Here is a 14,723-nt window from a genome sequence, read left to right on the forward strand (position 1 = left end):
TAATTTCCCTTCAACTTGAAGAAATTTCATTAGATTTTGTGTTTTGTTTTCTTTACATTTTTAAAAAAATAGTTAAAAAATATATGTGCATCAGAGACTATATGTGCCCAGGAAACCTAAAATATTTACCCTCTAGGCCACTGCAGAATATTAGTCAACAACTGCTTTAAAGAAAAATATATGTATAAGTTTATCTGGTGATTTCTTGGTTTTCAACAGTAGATAAGGTCTTTAATGTTCTTCCACATTTTAACCAGAAACAGAACTCCCTGTACTGTGGTTATAATTTATATTTCCCTGACTTGAAATGAGATTGTACAGCTTTTCACATATTTATTAGAGTTTCCTTGTCTTTGTTATTTGAATAGCTTTCTTTTGTAGTTTCTTTTAAGTCTCTTGCATGTTTTTATACTGGACTGTTTGGCTTTTGTAGATTTGTAAAGGTAATTACATGTCTGAATCTCAGTCCTTTGTTGATTGTATGTATGGCAAGAGGTTTCTCCCTCTCTGGGTTGACTTTTCATTCTTTTCATGGTGTCTTGTACAATAAAGGTTTTTAATTTTATTGCATTCAAATTATATTTTCTCTTATGGGTAACTGCTTGTTTGAGTTTGGTTTAAGCTTACGATCTTAATTTACACATCACAGGGAGTCAAAGAAGGCCTGGCTGTCACTAGCAGGCAAGCTTAAGAAGGTAGCTGGCACACATTTGAGTTTTGGGTTACTCTTAAAAAAACATTTAAAGTTATTTGTGCCTACTTGAGTTTCAACTTAATATTCAATTTATTGAAATAACAAAAGTCTAGCAATTCTTAAGTTTTGATTTTAAATTAAAATATTAATATTCTATAAATCTAAGAAGACTTTTATAATTTATTTAATCCAATCCTCCCAAACATTTTATACACAAACACTATTTATCTCTAACAAAAAGATAGGTGGGTTTTATAAATCTGATAAAATGAAGGTGTTTACTTTGGAATTTTGAGTTTTCTTTGTTTACAAAATTATTTTTAAAATAGAATACTGTTCAAGTTTGTAACGATTAAATCTCTTCAATGAAGTACACCTTTAAAATTGGAATCATAACTCTGTAATTTGTCACATATAACAAGTTTCTATGAGCAAATTACTCAATATGTACAAATTCTTAAACTTAATATCAAATACATTACTATCATTGCTCTTATTTATTTACTTTTATTTTCTCTGAAAATAATTATAAACAATTCTGGGGGTTTTTTTTAGTTATCTGTGAGAGTGGTGGTCTTTACTGGGGATAGCACTGTTCTCTAGTGGGTATTTGGGGGAATTTCCAGTGTGTTGTCAGTAGTTTCACTAGATGAAGGGATGTGGTCTGTACTTATTAAGCAGGGGCCATGGATACCTGACATCTTGAATAGGTAAGACAGCCCTACACAACTAAAAGTCATCTTCTACAAATTTTATAGGTCTTTTCACATAAGCACAAAGTCATAATTATCTAAATGTAGAACTAAATCACATCTTACATGTGTTATGTATTGTTTGCATGTGTCTCAGTTAATTTCCTCATTGCTGGAACCCAATACCTGCCACCCATAACTTGAAGAAGGGGAGGTTTATTTTGGCTCATAGGTATAGTCCATGGTCCGCTGGCTCCCAGGCAGGACAGAGGGGCCTGGTGGAGTGGCCTGGTGGAAGAAAAACTGCTCAGGTAATGGCGGCTTGAGAAGCAACAGAGTCAAGGGAAGAGCCAGGAAGGGAGACAAACCCTTCCAGGTCAGCCCCCCAGTGACTGCCTCTCCCAACTGCACCCCATCTCCTAAAACCAAGTCAACTATAAGCCTCCATAATCCTATCAAACTTTCAAAAGCCTCACCTATGATGCCATGAGCCTTTGGGAGGAGATCTAGATATGAGCCATAACAGTATGGGTTTAGTATAACTGAATTTGCCGGGAGTGTAGTCATACTGCAAATCAGTGAGAGATGGCACTTTAGTTTGTTCTGAAGTTCATGAAGTTATTCACCACTTTAGAAAATCATGTCTCCAATAGCAGTGTCACTCCTGGAACTTCAATAAGGCTGTATTTGCAACTTTACATTCATGATGATTGGATAGAGATATATAAAAATATAGATATATTTCTTTAAGCTCTTGTTTCAAAACATTTACTTTTTATAAAACAAGCATGAAGAATTTTCAGTTGAATATTCTATCATCTTAAATCCAAACCCATATAGATAGACAGATGCAAGCAACTGATTCATTTTATCATCAGATGTAATAGTGCATGGGCTTGTACATGTTCAAATAGATACTATATAATATATCAAATAGATACTATATTATTAAAAATAATTTCCTAGCTTATACTGTGTATAATTTGAATATATATGAATTTCATTTCAGAATAGTAGAGTGGCTACAAAATATTTTTAAATTTTACACAAAAAAGTATAGCCTTAGATTAACAATCATACTGCTAAGTACAGTCAGATTTCTAAATCAAATAATAAATTTATAAGCATTAAAATACTGTGATATTGCTGGGGATTTAGCTCAGTGGTTCTGCCACCTGCCTGGCAAGCACAGGTCCAAATATATATATATATACTGTGATATTGTTACCAGAAGAGATAGCTCTTTGGAACATAAAAATTCCAAAACTGTTGTACTGCTTTGGAACACTATTACATATATAATACTCACACACGTATATATCACACACACACACATAACCAGGATATGAGTTTTGAATATAAAAATGGAGTATCAAATCAAAGATGAAATAATAGATTATTAAATAGATAGTTTTGGAACAACTGGCTTAGACATGTATAAATACGTAACACACGCTATATGTACCAAACTAATTTCCAGGTGGTTTAGAAAAATTGAAACCCCAGAATAACCTAAAGGAAATACAAGTGATGCTGTATTTGATTGCTAGTAAGAACATTTTCGGCACACAAAAACAAAAATGACAATGTAAACTCCTGACAAATTTGCATAAATACTAAAAACTTTTCTTTGTTAAAAAAATCACTGAAAACAACAGTAACAAAGGAAAAATTAGAAAATGATGAAATGGAAACAGAAACTTTCAACACCTATAAGAATGGATTAAGAGAGTTACTACATCATTTAATTTCTGCATATCAGTAAGAAAAAATACTCAAGAAAAAAGGCCCAATAATATGAGAAGATAATTCACAAAATAAGGACTGCATAAGCATAGTAAATAAAAACATAGTTTAGCCTCACTGGAGGTAAAATGAAATGAAAACTAAGTCATGTTTTTTACCTATTCAATAACATAATGGGTTTTTTAATTTGGGGTTTTTTAAAATATGTTTTTGCAGTGTTAGGGATAGAAGCTAAGGCCTCTGGCATGCTCGATAAGATCCTACCACTAAGCTACACCTTGAGCCAACAAATATTTTTTTTAAAAATGACAAAGTTGGTCAGGAATAGAGAAAAACAGATCTTCCCATGTACTTCCAAGAGAGGGTAAACTGATACACTGTTTTTGAGCAGCAACATAATAACTAGGGTTAGGCAGAAAATCAGACAGTAACAAGCAAGACAGGCGTTTGGGAGCTACATGAAAAGCAAAGGGGACATGACACCCCCCCACACACACTTTCCTTCATTTTCTAAATCATTAACTATAGATAAAATCCGACATGCTTATGGTTTCAAACCTTAGCCCAACAGTATGCAACCTCTGAGCAGTCTGATAAAGTTCAGGGCCCTTACCAAAGACCTGGGTGAGGGTTTGGGAAAACCTCAAGGTCTCCAAACTAGATGGAAGCATGGCTCCTTGAGAGGAAGCAGGAAGCTTCTCTTTGAAGTAGGTCAAGGCCGCCCATTTTCCTTGCAAAAGAATAATGACATCAGAGGAAGGAAACGATATTCCTTGAAGACCCATTTAATCACATAAAGGTAGCCCCAGCCGAGCCTCAATTTGGTGCAACTGCCGTCTTGGCGCTGGAAGATATATTCTTGCGCGCTCTGAAAATCTAACCGTTTTCCAATAAACTCTGCCTATGCTCTGTACGGCTGCCTACGGCTGCCTGAAATCTTTCCTCAAAGACTAGAAGAACTGAGGAGCGAGCGTTGCTGTTTCATCGCAGGATTCAGACCCAGTTTCGGAATGTAACAAGTATCCAGGGCACGGAAGTTCAGTCTCCGACCCAGCAATTCCACCTCTAGGGATACATTATCAGAAAACATGACGTTAGCATTTCATGCCAAGGTAATTCATACGAACGAAAATTAGAAGTGAACTTTAGACCCTTAGAAAAGGAGACCGGTACATTCAACTACAGCACCCTCACACCACAGAATACTCGATGACAAGCGTGGTGAAGTCCCGGAAAGGCAGGTGTAGAGGGACTGAAAACAGATTAGAGTTGGCGGAGGGGGAGGGGCAACTACAAAGAAGCCCACGATTTTGGGGAGGCCAGGTGGTGAGGTATTCTGCATTGGCAAAAGCGTCCAAACTCGTAAACGTGTGAGCGAAAAGACTAACTCATTTTGAGTTAACTGTAAATTGGACCCCAATAAATTTGACTCTGAAAATCTTGTCGAAGCCAGGCGTGATAGTGCATGCCTGTAATCCCAGCATTTGGGGAGACCGAGACAGGAGGATCACAAATTCCAGCCAACCTTGGGCAATGTAGAGATTTGGCAAGATCCTATCTCAAAATAAAAAAAATAAATAAAAAGGCCTGGGCGTGTCGCCGAGGCGAAGGTTCGTGGGAAAGGCAGGAGGGATTTAAAAAAACCCACTTGGACAGGGGATTTAGCTCAGTGGTTCTGCCGCCTGCCTCGCAAGCGCAAGGTCCCGAGTTCGATCCCTAGTACCAAAAAACAACCACAACAACAAAAACCCAACCCACTCAAATCATCTGAGAACGTCGCGTTCCGTTATATTCGTGGTTCTCCAAAATCTGTCATAAATATTCTTGAGATGATATAAGGAGCCGCGAGAAGGAGAAGAGAATGGTTTACTTTCCCAGAGACAGGGCCCCCACCCCCCACCCCCCCCCACCCCCCCCCCCCCCACCCCCCCCCACCCCAGCGCGGAGGGGAGGGCGGAGCGCGGCGCGGGCCTGCGCTGTCCCCGGCTGCAGCTGCGAAGGGGCGCAGAGAGCTCCGTTCCCAGCTGCGCGCAGGATCCTCCGCCATGGCCAGTGAGTTTCCCTTTCCCGGGCTGTGCGCGGGGCAGCGGGGCTCCCGCACCCCGGCATCCCTCCTAACCAGCGCCTCTCACCACTCTTCCCTCCACAGCACTGGTAGCCGCTGCCATCGGAGGAGGTTCGTTTCGGGACCCGGGGCGTAAAGGCGCCCAGACTGGCCCGAAGCTGCGGGGGAAACGCGGGCAGTCTCGGAGGTCGCGCCTGGCGGGAGGGTTCACCCCGCGCGATTGCACCGCACCATCCCGAGGCCAGAGGAAGGCTAGGGACTTCCTCAGCGTCACATAGCCGGCTAGGGACAAACCAGGGCTATCCATGCCCGGTCCTCCCGGGACCTCTTCGTCCGCACCTGGGTCCATGCCCACTTTCTTCTTCACCCTGGGACCCCTGCTCCAAGCTCACAGCGCAGTCCCCAGAAACTGTCAGGCTTGTCCAGGTCCCTTCCCAGAGCCCGCACCGACCTCCCTCCCGCCCCCCTCCCCCCCCCCAGCTGCTGCTCTGGGCGCTGCGCCCTTCGTCCTGGGCGCCATGGGCTTCACTGCGACCGGGATCGCGGCCTCCTCCCTGGCCGCCAAGATGATGTCCGCAGCAGCCATCGCCAACGGGGGCGGGATCGCAGCGGGCGGCGTGGTGGCCACGCTGCAGTCCGTGGGTAAGTGACCCCAGGGGGGAACCAGAGCAGGTGACGACCCAGGCCAGAGCCTGAGTCCCTTCCTCTCCTTCCTCCGAAGTTCCTTGTTCCCAAGTATACCAAGGTTGTCTCCCGATCGCCCGCCGTACCCACAGTCCGTCTCCTTCCCAGCGAGGTCTGGGTTGACTTAGGAGGCTGAGGAGGTGCTGGGTAAGGAGAAGAAGGAAGGAGACCCTGTCAGGGCGCAGGATGCCTGGGCTCTGTGCTCAGCCCTAGCCAAAGCTGGAGCCCCGGTGACCTGGGCAGCTCCCTACCCATCTCGGGGCCTCAGCAGCCCCTCCCCGCAAGGTTGATACCATGTAGCTCTCAGTTCCCATGAATTCACCCAGTCTTCACCTTTCAGCCTCCTCTGTCCAAAGCAGAGCCTGGGGAGGTTGCACAGAGGAATGGGGGGGGGGGGTCCCCTGCCACCTCTTTCCCCTGTATTCACTCTAGATCTATTCCCCAGGGGCAGCTGGACTCTCCACTTCATCCAACATTATCTTGGGCTCCGTTGGGGCTGCTGTGGGGGCCTTGTTGAGGAATTCAACTGGATCCTAAGCCTGAAGAGGTCCAGGAGGGAAAAAATGTGTCCTGAGTTGAACCCACAAAACCTGCACTCAGATCACAGAAAGATGAGGAATAAAGGCCACGTGCCCATGTGCCTCCTGTCTTTGCACCTTGTGTTTCTGTTTGGAGTGGTGCTCCCGGGGGTTGAGACCTCCCAGTTCTCCAAGCCAGCCTTGACCTGGAGGGCAGAGAGGGAGACCGGGTGGGCCCAGCACAGTCAGCAGGCAGGAAGTGATGGATTGTGTGGTCCAGGACTGTCCTTGGGTGTTCTGTGGCCCTCAGTTTATCCCGTCTTCAATGCTGGGTTGACAGACATTCCTGCTGGGAGGCAGAGATGAGGGACACATAGGGAACCACTGACCCCAGAATCCTCAGTCTGTCCTTGTAAATGACCCTAGGTGCCCTGGATGAATACCATATTGCTCTGTCCTTACCCACAGTCTTATGGGGCAGCCAACAAGCCATCAAGAAAACAGCGTGCCCAGTGTTACGGTGGGGCTCTGGGCACCTCAGGAAGGAGAGTGGATCAAGAGTGGCCACCACACTGTCTAGAAAGTGGAAAGAGAAATTCACACCCTCCCCTAAAGCCTTCAGTCCTTGTCAGCTACTGCAGTGGACAGGAGAGGTCTACCCTGAGCCCCAGGAGTCTATGATGTCAGGAAGAATGGTACTTAGCCACAGAAGTGTGACAAAAGACACCATGCTCCATGTGGTGATAGACTGGGACCTGCTGGAAGAGGGCTAGGTGGGCAGTGCACTGAGAGGCTCAGCAAATCTGGCCCTGGAGGGTAGAGGCAAAGGGAAAGGTGTCCTGGGGGTAAGTAGGTCCCTGGGGCTTAGCATGAAAGTTAGAAAGAGACAGGTAATAAGATGCTTCCAAGCCAATGAGGGTTCAAGGCAAATACCAGCAAGCCTGCCAGGGGAAGGGGACATCTAGGCTGCAGCAGGATGAGGCTATGGTCTGTGCACAGTGACCCACCTGCTCAGGATCCCCTTGGACAATGCCATGCGTGTGCCAAGGCATAGCAACCCTCTGGTAGGTCACCTCAAGAAGTGATGTATGGTCTTTGAATCTTTGGGATTTTTCAAGAAAAGCCTCATTTTCAACTTTAAAATGTTTCTCCCTGGGTTATCTTTTCCACAAGTAAATCCCTTGATACCAAAGATACTCAAGAAATTTATGTGAGGCTGAAACTGTTGAACTACTCTGTACCCCACTTCTGCCCCCAAATCTTTCATCAACTTGAAATTGTGCTTCCAAGAGCAATAGCAGCATTGTACCCACAGGATACTTAGGATCATTTCTTACAACTTCTTCAGCAATATCCAGGAAACAGGGCCTGTAGCGAGGCCTTGCTTGGAATGCTGGGAGTTTATATGGTGAGCCATGGGCAGCAGCTTGACCACAGTATTTATTTGTCAAATGTCACTTGTTCTGATCCTCTTATTCCACTACTTTCAGGATTGCTCTGTAGCTATTTAAGGTGTCTCAAAAGTTGCTATGGAGTCTTGGGGACGGAAGGCTGGGCTCTGAGGACACAGAAGCCCTTTACTTCCTTTGCCAGTGCAATCACTGAGGAAGTCACGTCACCTCCACCCACATCCCTCCTGGGCCCCTGTAATTCCTCAGCTCAGAACCTCTCCTGAGGCAGGAGGTGCAGAGCAGCCCCAGGTTGGGGACTTGAGGGAAGAGGGTGGTGAGCATCTTGCACAAGGAGACACTGCCATGCCTTGAAGAAGGCCCAACTGCAGGGGCTCTGTCTCCAGGCAGCAATGAACTCCAGAGAAGAATCCAGCTGGAAGCTGCCTCAATCTGCAGGAACGAGGCTGGAACCCCCACACTTGCGAGGAGGAGATGCCCAAGTAACCCAAGCCTGGCACAATAGGCCCGACTCCTCCTAACCTACTCCCTCCACGTGAGAAACCCAGCAAGAGACTGGAGGGCGGTACAGTTGTGAGACCTAAGTGACTCCATTCTAAAATTTGGTGGCATAAATTCCAGTTCTAAGAAAAACTACAAGATGTATTTTGACCACTTGCATGTGATAGTGTTCAGCCGTCCCCTAGCAACAGCTAATCAGTAGTTAGCAACCATTTCCAGCTTGGATTCGGAAGGCACAATCCATCAGGTTTAATTGCCAATCTAGAACCTTGCTGTAACCACTGTAAAAACCCCTGCTGATTTGGAGTTGGGGCTCTCAATCTTGACCCGCTTCGGCAGTGACGGTTGGGAGTCCCTGCTCAAGCTTGAATAAACGACCCTCGTGTGTTTACATCGGAATTGGCTCCTTGGTGGTCTTTGGGGACCTCGAAATCTGGGCACAACACAGTCACAGAGCCCCAGGGTGTAGGGCTGAGATCTGGGCGGAGTCCTTGATGATTCTTGTCCCCTTTTTCCTTCCCCAGCAAGCCCCACCTGGACATTCACTTGAGGACTGCAGAGCGGCCACCATGCTGCCCGAGGCAACGCCGCACTCATTGCCAATGGCTGTCACCAGCATTATCTTGGTCACCATGAACAAGGTTGTGATTCCTGCCTTGGTGATGCCCATGGTGCCCAGCACCATAGGCACAGCCCCCATGGGCAGAGCTGTGCGAGGGGCAGTCAGGGGTGGACTAGCAAGGGACTCATACTGGGGTCAAGCCCGGGGGTCCTCACAGTGCAGAGGAGGTGGGCTCTGAGCTCACGGGAAACCATGGGTATGGGCAGCAGTGAACACCAGGGAACAGGGCCAGGTGGGGAAACTGGAAGGAAGGGCGGAGTTCCCCCAACAGCTTCCTGAGCCAGGCTCTGTTGCTAGCAACAACTTCACTGGGGAAGTCACTTGTTGGGACCTCGATGTCTGCCTTGATGCAATGCTGGGACAGTGATGGTTCTGAGCTTTGATTTCAAAGAAGCAAGTCTGGCCTGAGACTGTGTGAGGAAGGAGCACTTCAGAGCTGCTGGAAGCTGCGGCTCCGGGATCCAGGGAACTCCACCGAGCACATGGGAACGCCCCTGCCCCAGGGTGGCCGAACCCAGGGCACCACTGAGAAGCACTCACTCCACTCTCTGGATCCTGGAGGAGGGGAGGAGCTGATTGCAGCTGGCAGTTCACAAAGCTTCACTCTGGCTGCAGGAGGAGGGCCAGGTAGGCAGAAGACCAATGAGATAGGTTTCTTTTCCTCAGGAAACCGAAACCAACCCCAGCCTCCCTTTCTGGTTAGCAGGAAAATGTGGTTATTGTAGAAGCAGGATTTGGTTACTATATTCATCATTGCCAGTTAATATAAATGCTTTGTTGTCTTTATATCATTGTTTTATCAATGACATTTTATAGTGACTTTTAAGGATTTTTATTGTATTTGGAATACATTGTACAAACATTTCTTCTTTTCCAGAATTTATTTAGAGTTTCTTTTTTTATTGACATCAATGACAGTCTTCAAAAAGGGAGAACGTTGCAGATTTTTAAATGTTCTTTTTTTTTTTTAACAATTCCTGTTTAAGGTTAAAATGAGTAGGCAGTTTTGTAACTGAAAGGTGAAGAGAGAGAGGGAGAGACAAAGAGAGGCAAAGACAGAGAGAGAGAGAGAAGAAGAGATAGAGAGATTCTTGCCATGTTAATTACATTAAACATTCTTCCTAGGGTGGTATAAAAAACTAGAGAAGTTGTTGAAGTTGATAGAATAAATTCACCTTTTGTAGACTCATTCTGCACTTTCTTAGGACATCTTTTTCAAATGTGAGAGCAATTGGAATAATTTTACTTGCCAGAGACTCCTGCAGTAAGTCTGTAATCCCTATCTGCCCAGTATGCTAGACAGTATGCTGGTTGAAGAAAAATTTAAGTCCTTGCGCTTGCGCAGGAGGTGGCGAAACCACTGAGCTAAATCCCCAGCCCTTTAAGACAGAGTTAAAGAGAAAGTGTGAACTGGAGCAGCCAGTTCTCCTTTGGCAAAATAGCACTGGCCCATCTCTTCCACTGAATTTTATTATTCATCAATCAGGGTAAAAGGTGAAGTACGTGTATAGATGTGCAATACATGAAATTTCCATGGAAACCAATGCAGGCAAGGCTTTAAAGAGAAGTCAGAGCATTTTCAAATTAGAAGCAAGATAGACAAAATATATGGCTGTAATTAGAGCACTGTCCTGCAAGCTATGAAGGGACTAACTGTGGGAATGGAATTTGGATGTTATTACTCCAACCTCAGCTATGGATGTTGTCTTGTATTAGTCCCACAGCTTCATAGGACATTACTCTGGCCTCAGCTGTGGCCATTAACAGGGAGGTCATATTGACCTCCTCGATACCGCAGTGCTCATGAGATAATTCTGTGAGTCACGTAGCTTCAGTCAGACTCGCTTTTTTTTTTTTTTAACTTAAATTCTTTTATTGGTACATTGTAGGTATACAACAAATTTACATTTCTCACTGGGAATTGTACCTTTACATGATGCATCTTGGTTCTTATTTTTTCCCCATTCCTAGCCCTCCCTTCACCCCCTCCACCCTTCCCTATTTACAAAGACTTTATTTCCATTTTTTCCATTTCTCATCATTTTTCCCATTTCTCATCATTTTTCCTTTCCCTTCTTTCCTTTCCCCTGCCCCTCCCACTACCCCTACCTCTTTGGACCTTTTCTTCCTATTTTGCATTATCGATTATTCATTCTAATCATTGGTACATTTTAGGTATACAATATAATGACGTTCATCATTGGAAATATGCACCTTTACATAGTCTCTCTTGGTTCTTATTTTTCACCCTTGCCCAGCCCTCCCTTCACCCCCTCCATCTCTCCATGTCTGCTGTAATTTCACCCTTTTCATTCCTAATTGTATGGATTTGGGCCTTTTCTTTCCTTTTTCTGATAAGGTTGGCTAAGGGTTTGTCAATTTTGTTGATTCTTTCAAAGAACCAACTCTTGGCTTCATTGATTTTTTGTATCGTTCTCTTAGTCTCCATTGCATTGATTTCTGCTCTGATCTTTATAATTTCCTCCCTTGCATGAGCTTTGGGTTTGTCCTGCTCTTCTTTTTCTAGAAGCTTGAGGTTCAGCATCAGGTTGTTTAATTGGGCTCATTCTGTTTTCCTAATATGCATATTCACTGCTATGAATTTCCCTTGTAAGACTGCTTTCATCATGTCCCATAGATTCCTATATGTTGTATTGTCATTGTCATTTAATTGAAGGAACTGTCTGATTTCTTCTTTAATTTCCTCTGTGACCCATTGGTTATTCAGAAGTGTGTTGTTCAATTTCCATGTGTTTATGAAAATTTTCCAGTTTCTTTTGCTATGGATCTCCAATTTCATTGCACTATGGTCTGATAATATACAGGGGATAACTTCAGTTCCTTTGCACTTACTTAAACATGTTCTTTGCACGAGTATGTGGTCTATTTAGGAGAATGACCCATGTTTAGCTAAGAAGAATGTATATTCTGATTTGGTGGGGTGGAAGACTCTGTAAACATCTGTTAAGTTCATTTGTTCAAGAGTTCGATTGAGTTCTAGTATTTCATTACTTATTTTTTGTCTAGTTGATCTATCTATTTGTGACTGGGTGAAATTACAACAGACCCAGCAGAAATCCAGAGGATCATCAATACCTACTTCCAGAACCTATACACCAATAAGACGGAAAACACAGAAGAAATGGACAGATTCCTAGATACATATGAATTACCAAAGTTGAACGAAGAAGACCTAAAAATTCTAAACAACCCAATATCAATCAATGAAATTGAAAACATAATAAAAAACTTATCAACTAAGAAAAGCCTGGGCCCTGATGGCTTCACTGCTGAATTCTACAAGACATTTAGAGAGTGGCCCGCTGTCCGCCCTGCTTCGTGAGAGCTCTTCAGGAAGCTGGGTTTGTTCCTTTATACTGATTCTGACTTCTAGGAAGTAGTGGGGAGGTTGCACGATTGCCTGCTTTTCTTCTCCCTCTCCAGGTGCAGCCCTGGTGTGGTCTCCTGCCTGCACACAGAACGATGCAGAAGAACACTGGCCCACTAGTGCCTCTACATTATTTTGGCTTTGGCTATGCAGCATTGGTTGCTACTGGTGGGATCATTGGCTATGTAAAAGCAGGTAATGTGCTGAGCCTGGCCACTGGGCTCTTCTTCGGGAGTTTGGCAGGCCTAGGTGCTTACCAGCTGTCTCAGGACCCCGGAGTTTTCCTAGCTACATCTGGGACCTTGGCTGGCATTATGGGAATGAGATTCTATGGCTCTGGAAAATTCATGCCTGCAGGTTTAATTGCAGGTGCCAGTTTGCTGACGGTTGCTAAAATTGGAATTAATGTGTTGGATAGACCACGTGCACAGTAGTCACATCCCGGCTGGAACTCATGAAGAATTAAAAATCTCCAGACTTCCACTTTTTAAATGTATTAAAGAAATGCAACATACTTCAGGGTTTCACTTAAAACAAAAAACTCTGAAGTTGATGGGGAAAAACATTGGTCTTTGCCATCACAACCCTTCAGAGGTGGTGAATGGATAAGGAAAGAGCTTAGTGATGCCCACATGGTCGGTTCTTCTCTAGTGATGTTATCTCTTCTTTCTGGATCAGTAGTTAAAATCACAAGAGGTAAAAAGTTAGGAATCAACATTGGGGTCCCCAGGGCTTCGTGCCTTGCTCAGAACAGTGTGAAAAAACTCTCTTGGCAAGACTTGGGATGTGTGTTCTTTTGCTCATCTTAGAGCACAGACCTACTTTGGAATTATGTTAAATGGTATAATGAAAATAAAGTTTACTACAAAAAAAAAAAGACATTTAGAGAGGAACTGCTGCCACTACTGTTTAAACGCTTCAATGAAATTGAAAGGGAAGCAATACTCCCGAATTCATTCCTGGAAGCAAGCATCACCTTGATCCCCAAAGCAGAGAAAGACCCAACCGGAAAGGAGAACTACAGGCCAATCTCACTGATGAACATAGATGCAAAAATCCCTAATAAGATACTGGCATATAGAATGCAGAAGATCATACACCCTAATCAGACTCGTTTCTTAAAGTAAGCCAATCGAGGGATTTAACTCTTTGCAGCCTGCACTGCTTACAGCAGGTTTTGGCCATAATCAATATTGTGGGCTCTGGCATTTACTAATGATATTGCTTCGATGACGAGCTAAAACTCACAGAGCAATGAAGGATCCAAGACTTCCTAAAGGGTTTCTTTCAGATTGAATTGCACACTGAATTGAAAAAAATAATGCTCTTTAAGATTGAAACTTTGAGTTCTTTCTACACAGATTTGGGATAAATATGCATAATGAAATAGCACCAAATATAGATGCCTTTTTTACCAGCCATATTTATTAAGGATTGATCACACAAGGAGCCTGAAAGTGTCATAAAGTATAATCTTTAAATTCAGTTTTAAGAAGTTTCCAGGTAGATTAAAGAATGAAATTACAGCAAAGGACCAATCTTTGCCTTCTGGTATAAATCTTCCGTTATTTATTTTCTCACTATTAAAAACCTTTGTTTCTTTGCCATTTTCTGACATCTACATCTTTGAATAACTACTAGCTTTTTCTTCTTTCTTTTATTATAATTTATATTACATTTATTTTAACTGATGCATAAAAGCATAAGGATCGTACATACTTATGGGGTAGCATATGATGTTTTGATACATGTATACATTTTATAAAGTTAAAATCAGGTTAAACCTATCTATCATCTCATTTATTATGGGTTTATAGCAAAAATATTCACAATCTTTTCTGCTCGCTTTTTCAGATATATATATATATATATATATATATGACATTATTGTTATCTGTAGTCACCTTACTGTGCAATAACACCCCAGAATTTCTTTTTCTGCCTAACTATAACCTAGTGTCCACTGATCAATCTTCCCTCATCCTCCCTACTTTCCCAGCCTCTGCGTACCACCACTCACCCTCAACTTCTATGAGGTCAATGTTTTTCTAATTCACATATGAGTGAGACCATGCATCTGCGCCTTTCTCCCCCTAGTTTATTTCACTTCACATAAGGATCTATGGTTCTATCCAAGTTGCAAGTGTGAGAATTTCACTCATTTTTATGGCTGGACAGCATACCAGTGTGCAAGTGTACCACAGTTTATGCCTTCTGCAGCTGATGGATGGTTTATTTGTTTCTTGGCTGTTATGAATAGCGCTGCAATAACCATGACCATGCAGATGCCTCTTCAGCAGACTGGTTTCACTTCCTTTGGATCATTACCTAGTAGCAGGATTGCTGGATCACATTATTTTTAACATTTGGAATGTGCCTTCCTGGTGGCTATTCATACTAGTTT

At 43.5% G+C, this 14,723-nt stretch overlaps 1 protein-coding gene and 1 pseudogene across 1 annotated transcript; both read left to right on the forward strand.

Moving 5' to 3' along the window:
* Positions 1 to 5,069: 5,069 nt before the first annotated feature.
* On the forward strand, positions 5,070 to 6,526 carry LOC101709783 (interferon alpha-inducible protein 27-like protein 2A). The gene is made up of 4 exons (XM_087195494.1): positions 5,070 to 5,184; positions 5,282 to 5,308; positions 5,678 to 5,839; positions 6,327 to 6,526. Exons 1-4 carry the CDS (start codon positions 5,178 to 5,180, stop codon positions 6,416 to 6,418), a joined length of 288 nt encoding a protein of 95 aa, XP_087051620.1. The 5' UTR covers positions 5,070 to 5,177; the 3' UTR covers positions 6,419 to 6,526.
* Positions 6,527 to 12,218: 5,692 nt separating this feature from the next.
* On the forward strand, positions 12,219 to 12,940 carry LOC101708128 (transmembrane protein 14C pseudogene; annotated as a pseudogene).
* The last annotated feature ends 1,783 nt before the right edge of the window (positions 12,941 to 14,723 follow it).

This window comes from Heterocephalus glaber, unplaced genomic scaffold, assembly GCF_053883595.1.
Source record: "Heterocephalus glaber isolate CG9 unplaced genomic scaffold, H.glaber_assembly_v1.0 deba00001608, whole genome shotgun sequence".
Taxonomy (NCBI): Eukaryota; Metazoa; Chordata; class Mammalia; order Rodentia; family Bathyergidae; genus Heterocephalus; species Heterocephalus glaber.

Excerpts from the sequence above, each read along its gene's own strand:
- LOC101709783 (XM_087195494.1), top strand. Across the intron at positions 5,309-5,677 it reads AGCCGCTGCCATCGGAGGAG|CTGCTGCTCTGGGCGCTGCG; the intron begins GTTCGTTTCGGG and ends CCCCCCCCCCAG. Across the intron at positions 5,840-6,326 it reads GGCCACGCTGCAGTCCGTGG|GGGCAGCTGGACTCTCCACT; the intron begins GTAAGTGACCCC and ends TCTATTCCCCAG.